At 37.7% G+C, this 19,939-nt stretch overlaps 1 protein-coding gene across 1 annotated transcript in view; it reads left to right on the forward strand.

Annotated features, from left to right (window-relative positions):
• The window catches only part of LOC108780709 (microtubule-associated protein futsch), a 67,790-nt gene that overhangs the window by 45,713 nt on the left and 2,138 nt on the right, over positions 1-19,939 (forward strand). The window contains exons 2-6 of the mRNA XM_018548500.1: positions 4,433-4,531; positions 4,662-4,834; positions 4,954-5,111; positions 5,282-5,693; positions 5,824-19,333. Coding sequence (XP_018404002.1) covers positions 4,433-4,531; positions 4,662-4,834; positions 4,954-5,111; positions 5,282-5,693; positions 5,824-19,333 — 14,352 coding nt within the window. The remainder of the gene's footprint in view (positions 1-4,432; positions 4,532-4,661; positions 4,835-4,953; positions 5,112-5,281; positions 5,694-5,823; positions 19,334-19,939) is intronic.

A 19,939-nucleotide genomic window follows, 5' to 3' on the forward strand; every position in this document is an offset into this window, starting at 1 on the left:
GAATGCTCAAGAATTTGTTTGATATTTTCTCCTTTACTAATTAGTAATTAATACTTGAAGAATTATCGACCAATTGATTTGCATTGCTAATATTCTGATGCGGTTTAATTAACGGTATTTTGATGACCTATTAACTGATTAAATGATTACCAAACTAGACATGGTAGTCATTGATAGATTAACACTATCCATTTCGAACAATCGAGTTCATTAAATTCAGTTATTATTGAAATCAGTCATTATTAAAATAGTAAATTAGTAGCCAATACGATAATGCGATAATATGTCACAAAGCACGTTGATACCAATTAGAAGTCATTCTGATAAATAAATAGAAAGAAAAAGACTCACTTGCTTCGCTTCTCGCAAGAATATTATTTATCCAAACAAGCGAGAGCTACAAATGTAAATGAAACATGGAGCACGTTTCAGACGAAGATGTAATTTAAGTTTTAATCCATTAATCCGTCGACATGGACTAATAAGAATTCACAAAGTTGCGTTTTATACGAATCATCGATTGTGAGTTAAAATCGCAATTTTTATAAATTTATTTTTCCTAATAAATACACAGATTATTTTTGTGTGCTCTTGCAGCATTAAAATCTGTATTAAAAAAATTGCTTTTAAATCTTGATCGATATGTTTTATATGTCTTGAAAAAATCGAGTCTGACCAAACGTTTCTCAAGATTTGTTCTATATGCAAAAATTTTTTTTATAAATATTCTCAGCTCATATAAAATTAAAAATTATAAAAAATAAATATACTTCCCAGATCAAAAAAATAATGAGCTATATTTGTTATTACTATTCAATAAATTTATTACAATCAATAAAATTAACTCCGAACGTTTCGACTTTACAAAGTCATCCTCAGCCGCATGAAAATCCCAATCTAATTAATACGCTTACATATCAAAGACGCAAAAACAAATAAAAAATTATAACAATTGCAAATTCTCTAATATATAAATTACATCCTAACAGTCGCAAATTTTGTGAGACGTTATAATCGCTCCAATGTTTGATGGTAGTAGTCAATTTACTTGAACGATGAAAAAACCTGTTATAATCCATTCTTCGTTTTTAGGCGAGAAAGATTAATCCAAATGAGATTTCCAGTCCATTAGTCAAAATTAAAATACATGGAGCCAATATATGGATTTCATGCCGTCAAATTTGTATATGTAGGATGAAACTGCATAAGTCAAGAAATTGATAATGAAACAAATGTAAAAACAAACCAAATAATGAACACTTACATTATAAAAGAAGATAATTATTCGCTAAAGATTGTAACTCATACGTCTTACTGTGTGAAAAGCAATGTACAACGATTCTGAACTTAGAATGTCAAAGTGGTTGGTATATATTTATTATTATTGTTTATTGTCGGAAATACGTTTCAGCAAATGTACATATACATCGTCAAGAGATTCGGTATCCTTCTTTAAATTTATGCCATTTAATTGTTCTTTTATATGTAAAGTCTCTGATATTAGTTTCTTATTGTAATTAGGTTCAGAATCCATAATTTTTGTATTATTCCAATCAAAATCATGATTGCATTGTAATATATGGTTGGTTAGTACCGAATGTCTAGACGGATCAAGTTTTTTATTATTCTTATGCTCGTTTATTCTTGTGTTCATATTTCCTTTTAGTTTGTCCCACATAGGTTACATCACAATTGATACACGGGATCTTGTATACAACATTATTACTATTAACTATTTCTTTTTTATTTTTGAGTGTTTTAATAAACATATCTAATTTATTCAAGCATCTCTATAACCTATGTTATAAAGTGATTTGTTAAACATATTTGTAACCGATTGTGTTATACCATGGATAAACGGAAGTACCATATATTTCTTTATTACATTATTGTTATTATTAGAATTGTCATTAATTGTGGGCACAATTTTTTTGGATTCTATATGCAAATTTTTGAACTCGGTTGTGGTCGTGATGCTTCTGATATTGATATTGCAGTCAAAACCTGTAGGGGTCAGTGAGAATTAAGTAACGGCACTCAGCTGTGAGCAGAAACGGCTTCTCTCGTATCAGCTTTGGGGCTTCCGATCAGTTTGACACACGAGCATGCTCGATGTGTGTGTCCTACTCTAACAATGTGACTTTTCGCTGTCAGATAAGACTTGATGTAATAGACACGCGATTCTTTCAATTTATTGCATATACCATATTTTCTGTTAATATTAATTTACTTAATCGTGTCTGAAGATTTTACTGTTCAAAAATTGTAATACAGCCAAAATTACACAGAAAGCTTTGGAATGTAATTGATTAATCAATTAATGAGTTTAGTTGTTTAGCAATATGTGTGTGTGTGTGTGTGTGTGTGTGTGTAATTCATATTCCGCGTATTCACTATTTCGATTGTAATTTCAGGAAAATGCGATATATATTTCGTCAGTTGAGTTGCTAATAATAGCGTCCACGTTTACTGGAAAGTATGCAACACGTATTTACTTATTGTGGGATAAAATTGGAGGCAGGGAGGAAGCCACGCGGAATTCGTTGCACCGACTAACGCTTTCTGCTCACTTCTGCTCGTTTCTTCTCCTTTTTTCTTCTTTTTCGTTAATTTTCCCCGGCTCCTCTCTATCCTCGGCATTGATTGATACTACGACGTTGCCAGGCAACGTTTCGAACCCGACTTGTCTGTGTACACGCCAGTATAGAATTACGCGAGAGCTAGTTCGAACTCCCTTGGCAACGAGTTACGTTCCATTATGCTGTATCATCAATCCTTTAATTCCATACAAGATTCCAGGTGGAATTTTTTCAACACTTCCGCATGTGAAAGGAGGTCTAAGAAAAGCCTTGCACTTGGATTGAATCGTGAAATATTGAGCGATAAAATCGATTTAAAGAAATTGTAGAGAATTGATTTTAGAGATATAAGATGTTGCTATTAATATCTTCTTTTATAATTTTATAAATATATTTGACACATTTATATATATTTATAAAGCACAATAATAATGCATAATTTTTGTCATATTAGTCATATTAAGAATAGCTTTTTTATTCCTGGTTTAAAAAATTTTTTTCTTATTGTTTTCATTATAATTATTTTAAAATTTATCTAAACGAAATGACAGCGCCGGAAATTTTTTGTAACAAAAGTATAGAGTATCTCTGCGTTAAAGTTGGCAATAGAGGGTGGGTACAGGATGTGCGACGATCGATTGCCAGCTGGTAAGGAACCACGTGACGGGGTGCGGTGTTGGTGACGTCATGAAACGACCGCCCCAAGCAACCCTTATGACAAATTGCGACTGCTGATTCATTCATCCTAATTATTCAATTAAGTTTTGAGATGCACTTTCTCTTTTCTTTTCTTACATTAACTGCGTGTAATTCGTAATTAATCCTTTATGTTCGTATAGTAAAAATATTATTCTAATCATTTTAAACAATTGCAAGTATCTTAATTTATTAATAATGGACAATATAATAATAACAATACATTATAAACAGATAATTACCTATACAAATTTTTACCAGATATTAATTATAAGATATCTTTTAATATGAATTTTTGTTTTTGAGCTGCCTTTTTTAATTTTAAACGTTGTGTGAAATCATTTTATCACAATTGTAATTGTAAATCAGCGCTAATGTAAATATAAATGAAGATGTATTATTTTTCATATCCGTTTCAATCTACATCAAACAAATATGTTTGTTGCATTAATTGTGCTGTTGTAATGTAATACTCTTTTTTCATTTACTTTTCTCATCAATCAATCTCTAACTGGTCTTGATATAGTCTCTAATATTTTAACCTTAACCTTACATCACTCGGTGGCTGAACTACCCCTATTCTATGAAGCCAAACCACTGCAGTCTTATACGTTTTTTTATGCAGTTATAACCTACTGTTCCATTCACCTATAAATCTCATACTTGGACGATGTTTAAAAAGACTTTAAGCAATATTTAAAATATCTCTCTTAATCTTTCTTTTTCTTTCAATGTTTAAAAAGGCTTCTTTAGAAGAATTATAAAGTTGAATAACATTCATAATCCTCAGAGATACTTTCTCTGTTATTTATATATTTTCGAGATACATAGATATTCGCTTACAGTTAATTTTGGTGAGCTGACTTTGCTAGTTCAACGTAGCCGCGCATATACAGTGATGATCTAAAACGAGAACAACCTAGTTTCCATTCAAAATATCAGAGCCAGGCTCAGAAAAGCTTGGCCAAGTTCATGAGAGAGCATGTCACCGGAATACCTAAAGTTACACTCAATCTTGAAGATGAGCAGTGATTTATATGCAGATTCCATTCTATAAGTTTTCCGATATCAGTATCTGCTTAACATGTATGAAGAAGATCCCGTTTAAAAGTTCAGCTATACTTAGCAATCGTCGTTTTACTCTTCGATTGTTGTAGGTTTTCTATCATGGGACAAGGACAGTTGTCACGTAGATCTGGAGAAGGAATTATTGGCCTTAGTAGCGCAAGCCCCCGAAGGCGAAGAAGCCAGAAATGGTAATTTATTGTTATAAATATGTTAATTTGATTCGTTGTATGTTATATTATACATAATTAATTATTGTATTGTATAGAAGTTATTAATTATTATTGTCATATAAATTATTAATAAAAATAAAATTTTCAGGCGAAAGATTGATCCAATATGCCACCGAGAACCTCGTAACGGAAGTTCTCATTCATCCACAGACGAATACATTATTACAGTGTATTCGTAATCTCCTAGCAAGCTTCACGAAACATCGGCACATCATACACGCTGGATATACATTCGGTGGTAATGGTTCCTGGATACTGCAGGTATTTACTTAGTACGAATATATTCAATTGTTATTTGCCAAAAACAAAACGTAATTGTGCGAAATATTGACGGAGAATAGTTTTGAATTACAAATTGACAAACAATTTCTGTTATTCAGGATGGAACCTTCAGTCTCGCAGACTTTCTGGATGCGTTCAGCGAACATGAGGTGCAAAGAGTTCTTCGTGCCTATGAAAATAGCGTTACCGTAGATATACATTGTGCAGGTGTCGGCGATTGGACGACAAATCGATTGTCGAAAGAAGCTTGTTGCAGGTGCATATCTTGTATATTTTTCTACATGATCAATTCTGATCTGTATCACGTAATAGAAACTGTTTCATATATAATGAAAATATGATATTACATGAAAAATAATAATTAAAAATTAAAAATATAAATGATATATTTATTTCTTACATATTTTGTGTTCTTTTCATTAACAGATCATGCAGAGTCAGAGTGAATCCCGATGATGTTCTCACAGCCGGCGTACCGGCTATCATGAGTTTTACGAATTACATTGGACAGTACCTCGTGTCGCAAACACTGGACCAGCTTATGGAACCGTCCGACGTCGTTGGAAACATTAGATTTAGTCATCCTACCTTATACGTCTTCCCCGGTGGGCAAGGTGATGCCGCTCTTTTCGGTATAAATGGCTTCAATATGCTCGTCGACGGCGGCTTTGCTAGGAAAGCATGCTTCTGGGATTTCACCAGGCATCTAGACCGATTGGATGCTGTTCTAGTCACTAGGATAAATAATAGTAACATCGGCGGCATGTTTAGCGTTCTTCGCAAGAAGAAAGAGATGCAAGTCTATCCTCAGATCGGCCATTTCTTCTGTAACTTAGTCGTAAGTATTCATTGTTTTCAATCCATTAATTTTTTAAATTAAGTGTATTTTATAATAATTATAATTAAAATTCTTCGTAATAATCGTTAACATTCAATATATTTTCTTATCATAAATACATATAATGTAGGAAAGAAGACAATCAAATTCACCCGATGGCGATAAGGACATCGATCCGCTCATTTTCAACCTCACTGACATTGGTCAAGAAATGGTGGTGAATCTTCGACATATTAATCTTCGCGCTCATCCTTGCTACAGAGATCCTGATCCAATCAATCTCTATCACAAGGTGGGCCATGGCACATTGGATATGTACGTGCTCAGCCCGAGCAAGGACACTCGCGAAGTGCGCGAGTTCCTGGCGAAGTGGCATACGTCAGATTCGAAGCTGTTTGCAGGTTCTCACAAGAAAGATTCGAACAATCTCACATTCCCGATCCAGAATCTCGTGTCGATATGTGCGCTTCTAGTTTGGCAACCGGCCAATCCCGAGGATCATATCACGCGGATTCTTTTTCCCGGCAGTACGCCGCAACATAAGATCTTTGAAGGTTTCGAACGATTAAAACATCTGGAGTTTCTGAAGCACCCAGTATGTTCAGCGAAGACTCTATCACCATCAGTATCTCTAGCAACGCTCAGAGATAAGCCAACCAAGCAAAAACTTAGTCTTATCGAGAAGGAGCCCAAGAAAATTTTTGAGCCAAAGAAAGAGAAGAGAGAACCGTCGGAGCCCAAATCCATCAAGGCCGCAGACGAGACTGTACCTAAGGGTATCACACAATCGACACCTATTATACCTACTAGTAAACCTAAGACCGAAATGAAGACAAAGAAAGTTATGGAAAATAAGAAAATCGAGATTGAGGCAAAAGAAAGTAAGAAAATTGAAAAAGAACTGAAAGAAGTGAAAAAGGAGCCCAAGAAAGAACCAATTAAAATGGAGAAATCTGAAAAACGAGAAGATGATATAAAAAAAATTTATTTAATCAAATCAGAGCCTGAGAAAATCAAAGAATCTAAGGAACCTAAGGAACTAAAGCCTAAGCCTGAACCAAAAAAGAAAGAACTAAAAGAGAGCAAAGTGAAAGTTGAATTGAAGAAAAGCGAAGTAACTCCGAAGCCGAAGTTGATTGAGAAAAAAACTAAACCTTTCGGTTCAGAGAAAAGAGACGCCGTGAAATCCTCCCCGACTACTCCGAAGAAGACTCTAAACGGTGCTGCAACAAAGACAGAGATATCGAAAGCTGTGCCGAAGGTGAAACCGGCGGTCAAGGTTGCTCCAAGTCTTCCAGCCAAGAGTGCTAAGGAAGCTAACAACAGGAAAGTGGTGGAACAGAAGAAATCTGAGGTCGAGAAGTCCGCCTCGAAGGATTCTGCGGCGCCCGTTGTCAAGGTAACCGCAAAACCTAAACCAATGGACAGAAAGCCGATCAGTCGTCGTGCGAAACCGGTTAGTCCCAATAAAGCTCGTATGCCGGGTAGTCCGGCGAAATCTACTCGTAGTACTCCGACCGCTTCTGTAAAATCCGACAAAGACGGTGTTATTCGTAAAGTGAAGGGCGACAAAGGCACTACCGATTCATCCACGGTCTCCACTCCATCTGGCATAGAATCAGAAGTGGTAAAACCGATTGATAAGAGTTTAATTGAACAATCTGAAGATATATCACTAGATTCAATAGAAAGTAAAGTGTTGGCAGATCTCAAGGAAGAGCGAGAGGTAGTTGAGGAAATTGAAGCTGTTTTACAGAAGGCGGAAAGAATCGAAGAGATTCGAAAGGACGATCGTTTTGAGGGTGATGATGAAATCACGGCTGAAGCAATTGATAAAAAGGAGGAGGATATCACAGAAGAGGATGTTACCGCTGAGATTGAAGATGTACCTAAGAAAGAAGGTTCTAGAAAAGAAAGTCAGGAATTGACTGAAGAGGATGAATATCTTATCGTAGAGAAGGAAGAAGTTTATACCGAAGATTCTGCTCAGAGTGGCGAAGGCGAACAAAAGCACGTTCTTGACGAAGCTCAGTCGGAAAAGGCAAAAATATTAAAAGACGTGGAGGCGATGAAGGAAAAAGGCGAGAAAGAGGAACCTGAAGAGAAGGGAAAAGATGACAGCCCGGAAAAGAAAGTAGAAAAGATTTTGGATAAAGGAGAGAAAGACATCGCTGGGTTATCTTCAGAACATAAGGAACAGTTACAGGAAGAAGTAAAAGAGATAATAGCATCTGCAGCCGAAATTGTACAGAAAGCCGAAGAGAAAGACGACTCCGGTAAAAAAGACAGCGAGGACATCACGAAAGAGCCATCTAGTTTAAGTCCAGATAAATTAGATTCATCGGAGAAAAAAACAACCGATACGGACATGAAGCCGGATGTCGATCAGAAAGAGAATGTTCTCGAAAAGATGGAAGAATCTCAGGAGCGAATCTCAACAATAGAATCGGGGGCCACTACAACTGCTCCAACTTTGCCAGAAGACGAGCGAATACCGTTGGACGAAATAAAAGAAGATATTGACGAAAAACATGTTATAGAAGAAGTAAAAGAGAAGGATGCTCCTGCAAAGCTGAAAAAGGAAGTTATTCCTGAAACTGTTCCTGTGGCTGCCAAGCCAGAAGTCAAAGTATTTGATGTTCGTCAGACGATGCCGAATTTGCAAAGAGACATTGTTAAAACACCAGACGAGGTCGCCGATCTTCCGGTTCATGAAGAAGTCGATCCTAAGCTTTACAGGATGGAAGATTTCGAGAAGGGAAAAGAGCAGAAGTTATCGCCAACTGCGCAAGAAGATAAAGAATCGCCTACTCCGCCTACAAAAGAGCAGAAAGGTGTTTTTAGTTTCTTTGGCAAGGTAGCGGATAAATTTGAAAAAGGTATCGATAAATTGACCAAGAAAAAGAAAGATTCTGAGAAGGATTCCGACGAAAAATCTTCCTCAAAATCGAGTTCTCCAAAAGAACCAAAAGTGCAAGAGAAAACGCGTTTGGAAGAGGTTGATATGGAGAAGATGTTCCCTAAAATTAGTAAGCCCGTTGACAAACCCGAGACATTCGAAGAGGCGGAACCCACGATTGTTGACGTGAAAATAGCTACCATCAAAGATATCGCAGCGTTTATAGAGCAAGAATTACTGGACACAGAAAGGAAGAGTGTATCGGATATCGAAGAAAAACTTCCTGTTGATAAGTCAGATGAAATTAAAAAAATAGAAGCTAAAATCGAGGAATCATTCCTTGTAAAGGACGTATCAAGTGCTGTTTCGTCAATAAAACCAGTTGAAGACAAGGAAATTGCGAAAGAGATTGAACTTTTGAAAGAAGAAGATATCGGAGAGGATGTAGAAGAGGTAAAGGCACTTTTGGAGGAAGCTTCGAAAAAATTCAAAACCGTGAAAGATAGTTTACGAGATTCATTGGAATCTTTGGAAGACAAAATTAAAGAAGAAATAGCTGAGATACACGAAACGCCATCTACCCTGAAAGATGTAGTAAAGGATACTTTGGAAGGGGTGGCTGAGAAATTGGAAGAAATAAAGCCACATATCGAAAGCCACTTGCCCGATATAAAAGAACCAGAGAAGGTCAAGTTTGCTATACCAAAAGATGAAGAATTCGAAGAGGAATATGAAGAAGAAATAAAGGGTCCATATAGAGACATGAAAGAAGCTGTTAGAGATGTCGGAGAAGTTCTTGCTGGCACTGCCGGTATCGAGCTCGAAGATAAACCTAAGGATGTCATAGAAATTGTGAAGAAAGTCGCCGAGGTTCTCAGAGAAGACGATTTTCTTTCCGAAAAAGCATTATATGAGCAAGTTCCTAAAAAAGAAGAGATTCCACCTATTTCAACGGACAGAAAATCATCGAAAGACGAAATTTCCCCAATTTTGGCGGAAAGAAAGTCTTCTATACCGAGTGAAAAAATATCTCCAGACGAGGTTGTTAAATTAGGAGAAGAGAAACTCAAACTTGCTCACGAGGATATTGTGATACCAAAGAAAGCTGATGTATTTCATGAAGAGCTTGGGAAATTTGGGAAACCCGACAAACTTCCATATGAGAAATCTGGCGCTATCGAGGTAAAGGAAGAACTTTGTGTAAAAGTGGTAAAGGAAAAGGACGATATAGTAACATCGCCTGTGAAGGATGTAACGAAGGATAAACGGGATGCGCAAAAAATTTGTGAAGAGATGTTAAAGGACGATCAACATATTTGCAATCAACATAAAAAGCCGGCGGACGATGATACATCTCGGGTAGATGTGATGCAGGCTGGTATCGAATGCGTATGCGTGAAGGAAGTTGCGAAACGGCCATCTTTTGAGGAGAAACTGGGAGACGAGATAGAGGAATCCGTGATCGGCTTTGAGCAAAAGGTTTCACCGGCGAAGGCGGAAATAGTGATGGTAACCCCCGGTTCTACGCCAACTTCGCCGAAATTCGTCACTGACAAGATGTATGACGAAGGATTGGAAATTGGTTATCGTGAGTTGCCGGAGGATATCGAACAAATTCTCAGCAGGGAAGTGCCCGTTGAAGAAATAATTGAGGAATTAATTATCACGAAAAAGAAAAAAGTCACTATCGAAGTAATCGAATATATCACCGTAACGAAGCACATCCCGAGAGAACGCGTGATTTACATTATCAAAGAGATTATCACAAAGAAGGGACTTTCCAGAGAAAGTGTGACAGACGATCTCGAGATTCTGAGGCTGAAGGAATCTATTACACTTGAAAAGAGAATGGAAATTGAAGAATATATCTTTAACGAATATATCGCCAAAGGAAAACAAATTACTATAGAAATCGTTCAGGAAATCTCGATTAAAAAAGTTGTGCCCAAGAAGATAGTCATCGAAATTATTGAAGAAATCATTGTTAAAAGAAAACTTGTCAGGCATATGATACTAAACGTTCCTGAAGAAGTATTAACAGAAATAATTCAAGAGAAATCGCCAGAAGAATCGCTAGAAGAATCGGCAGAAGAGCAGATAACAGAGGAGCAGAAAATAAATATAACTACGAAACAAGAATCCGCTGCTGAAGCTCCAATCGGACAAGAACTGACCGCTAAATGCGTGCATTATATTGAGGAATTTATTTTTAATGAGTGTGTTATTAAGGAAAAAAAGATTACCGCATCAACAATTGACGAAATTTCTATTCAAATGGCAGTGCCCAAGCAAATCATTATCAAAATTATCGAGGAAATTATTATTAAAAGAAAAATTCCCAGAAATGCGATATTTGAGATTAATGAGGAAGAATTATTATCTAAAACGACACCTGAGAACGAGAAAGAAAAATTAGTGGCTGAGACACCTAGCGTTCCAGAGACAGAGATTCCAGAAAAGAAATCGATAACTTCGCAAAAAAGAGCGGAAGTTGAAGAATATATTATGAATGAATATGTTACCAAGGGAGATAACATTAATATTAAAAAACTTGAAGAAATATGTGGTAAAAAGAAGGTGCCTAAGAAAATCATTATTGAGATTATCGAAGAAATTATCATTAAAAGAAAGATACCGAGACATACAATACTTAGTGTTACCGACGAAGAATTATCGCGCATTATCAAGGAGGAAGCGATTTCAGAGTTGCAAGTATTGACTGAGAAGACGAAATCGGTGGCAGAAATGCCCAGCACCGAAGAGAAAAAAAGTCCAATTGAGTTAAGAAAAGACAAGAAAGAGGATGTGCTTGAGCAAGAAATGAGCGCTGAAGAGGAGTTATCGGCCACATCCGAAGAGGAGGACATCGAGGAGGAAGTGGATGGATTTGTTAGTATACCCAGAAGAATTTCCGATACGGTTGACACAAAAAAGAAAGCGATTTCAGAGATTTCGTCTTCAGTTACGAAAGAACATGAGAAAGATGTGATTGACGACTTTGAAGCTGTCGAGCAGGAATATAAAGTACGCAATGTACCAATTACGTCTCCTGAGAAAGCGAGCGAGATGAAAGAAAAAGAAGACATTGAAGAATCTGTAGAAGATACTATGAGTGAAGTGATCGAAGCAGACGAGAAGTTCGTGCAAGAAACTAAAGGAAAGATGGGAATAGAAGAGCCTCAGATTGCAAAGGATATTAAACCAATTGATAGGAAAGGGAAAACTGAAGAACAAGAAATATTCGAAACATCAGAAATTGTCGATACTGTTGAAAAATATTTAGACGAGGCTAAGGAAAAGACGGATGACATTCTTCAGAAAGAGATTGCCACGACATTGACGCCATCAATTTCCAAAGCAGACAAGTCTTTAATCGAAGACTCAAGCAAGGAAACACCTAAAGATTCTTCTGATAAGCGATCATCAATTGATATAGCAGATATTTCTAAATCAATTATACCAAGCTCAAAGGTAATTGATGAGAAAACAACAGGCTTCATACAAGAGCCAAAAATAGCATTACTTGAAGATGATAAAAGATTTAAACCGTTAGAGACCACAGAAATTAAAGAAGCTCTAGTAACTAAGGAAGAGAAGAACCTTCAAGAAACATTATCAGCAAGTATACCAAAACCATTTGACGAAGGCACTGTCAAAAGAATGCTTGTTACAGCATGTAGCGAGGATGGCAGAGAAGAAACTGAGATTTGTCCAAGCGGCAGTATAACTTTTACAAAGACCGTTACACCAGATGATTCCCTTAAAGATGTATCTGTTAAATCTACACCAGATAAAGATTCATTACTTTTAGACAAAGACTCCCACTCAGGCATAACTACTCCCGAGAAAGATAGTATTTCTGAAAAATCTGCACCAGAAGGTAAGGATAAGATTACTCCAGAAGACAGCTTGGAAAAATCACCTGCTGGTCCTCGTGATTCACAGGATCTTGAAGACAGTTTGGAAAAATCAGAATTGCATAAGTCAAAGGTATCAGATAAAATTGTCGAAAAAGATGTACCAAAGTCGCCTAAAGAAGAACGAGTAGAACCGAAATCTTCCACTAAGGAAGATGCAGGAAAGATCGAAAAAGTGAAATCTCCAGCTGAAGAAAAAATCGAGAAACCTAGTTCTCCAGTTGAAAAAATCGAAAAATCACGATCTTCTTCACCTTTTGATACAACAACGCAGAAATCTCTGATAGAATTAGCTGAAAAACCAAAACTTCCAATCGAGAAGGTGCTTCCAGAATCTAAGAAAGAAGGAACGATTGGTGTTCCAAAAACACCTGAATCGCTCCATTCAGAGGACATTTCACCAGCTGAGACAATTTTCTCGAAATCACCTACAGATAAACCTGAAATGTACTTTGCAAAGGCACCTATTACCGAAGAAGACGTTGCTGTCAAAGAAGACAAAAAATTGCCTGAATCTATTAAAGAAATTAAATCGGCTATAGACGAAGAATTACCAATATCTTTAGAAAAATCCGATCAAGATATTAAATCTCTCGATAAATCCCCTAGTATTTTAAGTGATAAAGTTGATGAGAAAAAAACTGATAAGTTGAAATCGTCTAGTATTATGGAGAAAGAAACAGTAAGTGAAAAGTTGCCTATTTTCGAGAGTGAACATTATGATGAAACGGGACCAATTGACGAAGCTAGATCTCCAAGCGCGATTAGTGATAAATCTGATGAGAAGAAGGAGACCGAACGTTCAAAGTCACCAAGCATAGACGCAGAAAAACCGGACCTTCAAGATGTGACGGAACGTTATTTAGAGAAACCAAAATCCCCTATTTTTGATAGGCCAGATTCGCCTAAAGCTATTGATAAGACTGAAGAATCACATGATAAAGATAGATCTCCCAGTGTAGCTAGTGATAAATCAGATAGCAAGAAAGTAAGTGACCGTTCTAGATCACCAAGCGTTTCTGTAGACAAAGTAGATTTCGAGAGAACCCGATCGTCTAGTGCCACAAGTACTAAAGATGACAAACTGGAGCAGTTTCCAGTAGCGAAATCATCCGAAGTACCAAAAGACGCATTGAAATCTCCGAAACTTGAAGAAGATAAATCGGATTTGAAAGATATAATGCAACCTCCGTTAGACAAATCACGATCATCGAGTGTAACAAGCGGCATTAGCGAATCTAAAGAACCAGGTCGTTCAAAATCACCCAGTATTGCCGATGAAAAACCGAATATGAAAGATGTTACGGAAATACCGATGGAAAAGTCAAGATCTTCGAGTGTTATCAGTGTTACGAGCGAGCAAAAAGAATCAATTGATCGCTCAAAGTCTCCGAGCATTGCAGGGGAAAAAATAGACTTAAACGACGTTGCAGAACCTATAGATAGGTCGAAATCGCCAAGCGTAACTGGAGAAAAACCAGATTTAAAGGATGTCACTGCAGAGAAATCGATATCTTCTAGTATTACAGGAGAACAGAAGGAATCGTTTGATCGTTCTAAATTTCCGAGTATTGCTGGAGAGAAATCGGATTTAAAGGATGTCACAGAACGATCCGATGAAAAATCAAAATCAGCTACCAGGATGAGTACGACTGATCCTAAGGGCCTCGAAGATCGATCGAAATCGCCGAGTAGTACTGATCTAACAGATATTACAGAACAATCGTCACTGGATAAGTCAAAGTCGCCTAGTGTCACGAGTATTACGTCTGATCAGAAAGAATCAGTGGAAAAAGCAAGATCACCAATTCTGGATAAGAAGGAAGAGCCGGATAGGAGCAAATCTCCAAGCATAACAAGTGAAAAATCTGATGAGAAGAAATCTATCGATGGCTCGAAAACGACCAGTATTACAGAGGAAAAACCGGATCTTAAAGACGTAATGGAACTACCAGCCGATAAATCCAGATCATCAAGTGTTGCGAGTGAGAAAGCGGAATTATTTGGAAAATCAATATCGCCTGTTTCTGACAAATTAGAACCACCTGTTGATCGAAGCAAAACTCCCAGTGTTGCTAGTGATAAGTCCGATGAGAAGACATCGGATGACAAGGGTAGTGTTAAAGAACATTATGAAAGTGCTGATAATAAATCTCCGAGTCTCTTTGATGTGAAAATACCGCACGAAAAAACTATGGAAGAGAAACCTTCAACAGTTTCCGAAAAAACGGATGTTAAGCCAGACGATATTGTATCGCACGACAGACCGGTATCTCCAAGTATCGTTTTTGATAAGCCGGTAGACAATAAACAGCCAATAGAAAAAATGGATGTTGACGGATTGAAAACATCCGGCATAATCGGCGATCCAGATTTTGTCGATAAGACAAGATCATTAAGCATTATCAGTGATAAGACGGAACCAAAATCACCATCCGATGTCTCGAAGTCACCAAGTTTAGCCGACGATCAAAAGGATAAGTCTAGATCATCCAGTGTTGCTAGTGAGAGGCTTGATGATATTAAAGTTTCGCAAATACTAGAAGCAAAGAAGGAACGATCAATTTCGCCGAGTTCGGATACCGGAAAGGTCCCGAAAGATGAATCTACTAAATCGTCTCGAGCTAGTTCACCAGTGGATAAAACTCCGAAGGATAGATCACGTTCGCAAAGCGTTTTCGATGCTGGTGAGAAAACACCGGCCAGTAGATCTAGAACAGCCAGTTTATTCGATGACAAATTATCAGAAAAGTTACTTCCTCAAGAGGAAAAGCGTTTCGATATGGAAAAACCACTTGATGAGAAGGATGAATGTAAGAAAGATAGTAAGAGTCCTACAACTTCTCCCGAGACAATCGAGAAAAAGATGCAGAAGATACGCGAGAAACGATTTGCTGATTTTAAAGAGCCGGACGTCGGACAATCGAGCAAGATAGAGAAATTATATGATGAGGAAGAAGATATCGTTAAAGTGACAGCCGAGAAGAAAGCGGAGATCGAAAAGTATATCTTAGATGAGTTTATCGTGAGGAAAAGAAAGATCAGTCTGTCGGTGATCGAAAGATTAGTTATGATGTATTCAGTGCCCCAGTTTATAGTAATGGAGATAATAGAAGATATTATTAACCAGCAAAATGTGCCTAGAAGCGCAGTATTTGATTTCGTAGATGACGAAGCCTTCTCCGAGCCTCAATATGGAAAAGAATCCGAAGCGGAACCGCTAGTGCAGCAACAAAAAGCGAAGGTAGAAGCATATATTATTGAGGAATTCATTATGAAGAAAAAGAAGATCACGCCGGAAGCCTTGGAAGAAATGGTTATTGTTAAATCTGTGCCGCGATGTATTCTCATCGCAATTATTGAAGAGATCATTGTCCAGGAAAAAATACCTAGGAACACTGTAATTGAAGGCAACTTAGGAGAACCGGTAGAAAAAGATCTGGATATTTCTAAAAAAAGAGATCAGCCAGCTAGCGTAGATTTCGGAAAGATTACTCAAGAAGACATTCATAGTCATGAAAGATCAGGCGACACTACGAAGGGTGAAAGTCTGGATGGCAAGATATCTCCTGCTGTGAGCGATCAATATGGCAGGGATTCAAAAGCGGCACTTTCTGCTAGTCCCAGCTCAAGTCCGGAACCTTTTCCTTCCGATAAATCAACTCAGGATAGTCCAGCTCGATCAGAGCCGCATATAGATGAGGATATTCTTATATCGGAAGAGAAGCGAATGGAAATCGAAAAGCTTTTGGAGGAAGAATATATAAAGAAAGGAAAGAAAATCACGGAAGTGATACTCGAAGAGATAATCATCATGACTTCTTTACCCAGGTATATTATTTTAGAAATCGTGGAGGAAATTATATTAAAGAGGAAGATTCCAAGAGAATCTGTAATTGATGTGGAAATTTATCAAGAGGAAGAACCAGAAGATGACTATGATAAGGCAATGTATCACTATGAGAGAACAACGGACGCAGATTACGAGCTGCCACATGATGCCAGGGATATTTATCCGGCATCGGAGCAACAGTTGGACAAATCCGATTATCCACCGGATTATGAGAGTCAATTTCACAAGGCCTTTGTTGGTGGTATGACGGAGATGCGTACAACACATATAACCACGTTGTCTGGAAAATCGACTCCGGAATTTACACATGATGCGACTTCTAGAATCGAACCAATTGGTAAAGTGCCTGAAAAGTTATCGGAATCTACTCTGACCACGACTCACATAACGAGAACGGATATGGAAGACACGAAGACTGTGCAACCTACTCAAAACGTTATGATATTGAGAGAAAGCAAGATCACGGAAACTATCGATAAAGATAAACCTGAAGAAACTGCGGGAATTTCGGCGACAGTTACATTCGGTGATCATCCGGTTAAATCGGATGGCGGTGCTATTATAAGTAAGACGACAATCAAACACGAAGTGATTGGAGAAGAGGAATCTAGGAAGACAACTGAAGTCATGAAAGGAATCGAACCACAAGAAACAATCAAAGAAATTAAACAGTCGAGTATTCAACAAGATAAACCTGAAGTGATTACCAAGATCATCCAAAAAGAAATCATGGAATATGACGAGCCAGAAGTAGTCACTACAGTTGTAAAACGCGAAATTATCGAGCAAGACGAACCTGAAATTATCACAAAAGTGATCAGACGCGAGATTGTCATACCTGACGAAGAAACTGACGACTTGAAAAAAGATTCTGATGAATATGTGAAGACCATTACAACAAGAACAACGCGAACAATCGTGACAGAGGAATTAGCAGATGCTGAATTAGCGCAAACTGATCCTTCGAAAACTTATACAGATCCTACTTCAGGTACAACTTACAAGGTTGTGAGTAATGAAGATGTGTCTGACACAGCCAGCGCTGATGTAAAGCAAGTCGTGACAACCGTGACCACGATTACCGGACCGGACGGAAAAGTTGTCACGAAGACAGACGTCAAAGAGAGTACGGACACATTGGCTGGCGAGGAATTATTAGAAAAATTGACGGAAAGTACCAAACCTGCGGAAAAGATCATCAAAGAAACGATTACGACTGTGACATCGGGCACTACAACACCCGATGTAAAAGCTTTATATTCCGATTCCGGTAAATCGACACCTGAATTCAAACATGAAGCTAAACTTGAATCTACAATAAAAGAACGCTTAGACACAGACAAATTCGAGCATCCAGTGTCTCCTTTGATACGAGAACTTATATCTGATGACAAGAGTTATTCGGGTAAGTCTTCGCCAGATATATCGCTGCCCAAGGACATCGTCTTCAGTGGCAAGTCTACGCCAGAGATTCCTATGTCGCCGTTGATCAGAGACGGCGCTGTAATTCAGCCTCATGCGTCGGGTAGATCGACACCTGATAGAAGATCCGACGGTCGATCCTCAACGAGTACACCGGAAGGATTTAGATCAGGAGAGATGATTCGAACTATCGTTACGACTACGAAGACAGTATCTGACGAAGGTGAAATAGTAACGACCACCAAGGAGGTCACAGAAACGACAAATGAGAAGGGCGAGACAGTTGTGTTGGCAGAGAAGACTGATGTGAAGGTAGACGAACGTTTGCCAAGCAAAGATGCCGCGGAAAGCGCGATCAGCAGTATTATTGGCAGTATCAAGTCCTCGGAGTTGCATCGTGGTGGCAGTTCCGGATCTGATGATGTAACCAGTGAAAAGGATCGTCCGGCAAGTCCACCGAGTGAACATAGTAGTACACGTAGCAAAGTCATGACACACCCATGGGGTAGCAGCGAGGAGCGACATACTTATTCTGACGATGAACCACCCAGTCCATCTTTTTCCTCAACCTCGCAAGTCGGTTATTCACCGCAAGCAATACGTCGTTATGAGTCATCTTCTGATAAGCAAGAGGAGCAGAAACAGGTGGAATTCTCGGCGGCCGCGATGAGCAGTAGCTTCTACGGTGAGCTGCCAGCGGTACCACCTCAAATTTCTGCTATGAAAACCTTCCACGGTGAGACTGGTATGCAGAAGAGCAGCGATCCCATTCACAGTCGATTCACAGTGGAAAAAGAGCCTGCCGGCGATTATGGTGAAAAACCAGATGCGAAAAAATACGTTGACGAGGCCGATCTTGATTTCGATAAAGCTCTGATGGATAAAGAGATGAAGGAGGCCGGAGGAACCTTCAACAGCGAAATAGCATCCAGGTACACGAACGGTAGTCTTCGACATGAAGCAACCGACGAAAAAGACCATCCATCGTCTTCGTACCGGGATGATAAAGATGATTCAAAAGGTGATTCGAAGAAAGATCCTTTGGAGGGATGGGGGACCCCTCTTGGGCTGCCGTCTCCTAAACCGCCCAAAAAGTTTAATTTAAAGAACTCTGCTCAATCTCCATCGTGCTCAAGTGAAACAGCTTCCAATACTCTGAATTTTGATGTTGTAAAAGATTGGGGAGAACCTCTTAGGCTGCCTTCCCCCGCACCAGTGACCAATGAAGTATCGAACAAGGGAGCACCTAGTACACCGAAAAAGGAACGGAAACAAACGAAGAAAATTCAATCAGAGAACATTAAGAACAAAAAACGTTCGGAAAGTCCCGGTAAGAATGAGAAGAAGGTAAAAGATTCAAAGAATAAGGTTCAACCGGTTTACATGGATTTGGCGTATGTACCCCATCACGGAAATTCGTACTACACATCCTTAGAATTCTTCAAGAAAGTGCGAGCGAGATATTACGTCTTTAGCGGTACCGAGCCCAGTCGAGAAGTCTACGACGCTCTATTGGAAGCTAAAAAGACTTGGGAAGACAAGGATCTCGGTAAGTTTATTAAGATTATGTTGAAAACATTATAGATTTACTTTTTTAAGATAAATTATTGTTACATTTGTACATATTTCTATTTAATTATATTCTTTTTGTCATTATGTCAAAACTTATTTTAATCAGAACAAAAGTGACATGGCAATATTAATTAGATTCCATTAAGATTTATTATAAATAATATATTCATATTTGAATATTAATTAAAATGAGAATAAAGAATAATATCTATGTTAATTATACTACATATTCTGAGCATATTCTGATATAAAATTTTAATGTTTTATATCATTCATATTTTCGTATTCAAAAACCTACAAAATACTATTTATTTATACTTGCGAAAATTTATAGTTGTCAGTACTCATATATATATATATATATATATATATAATCTATGTCTTATCTTTACCTTCAGCTCTTTTTAATTTAATATTTACTTTTAATTTTTGCACTGAAGAGGACTAAACCAATGCTTGTTTGCGATACGATTTTACATTTTTTGTATAATATAGTTGAACAATAATAAATGCGTTAATACTGTATTTTGATATTTGTATTTGGTTTTTATTTACTATTTTTTAAAAATTCATTCTTAGATCT

The sequence above is a fragment of the Cyphomyrmex costatus genome, unplaced genomic scaffold (assembly GCF_001594065.2).
Source record: "Cyphomyrmex costatus isolate MS0001 unplaced genomic scaffold, Ccosl1.0 scaffold726, whole genome shotgun sequence".
NCBI lineage: Eukaryota > Metazoa > Arthropoda > Insecta > Hymenoptera > Formicidae > Cyphomyrmex > Cyphomyrmex costatus.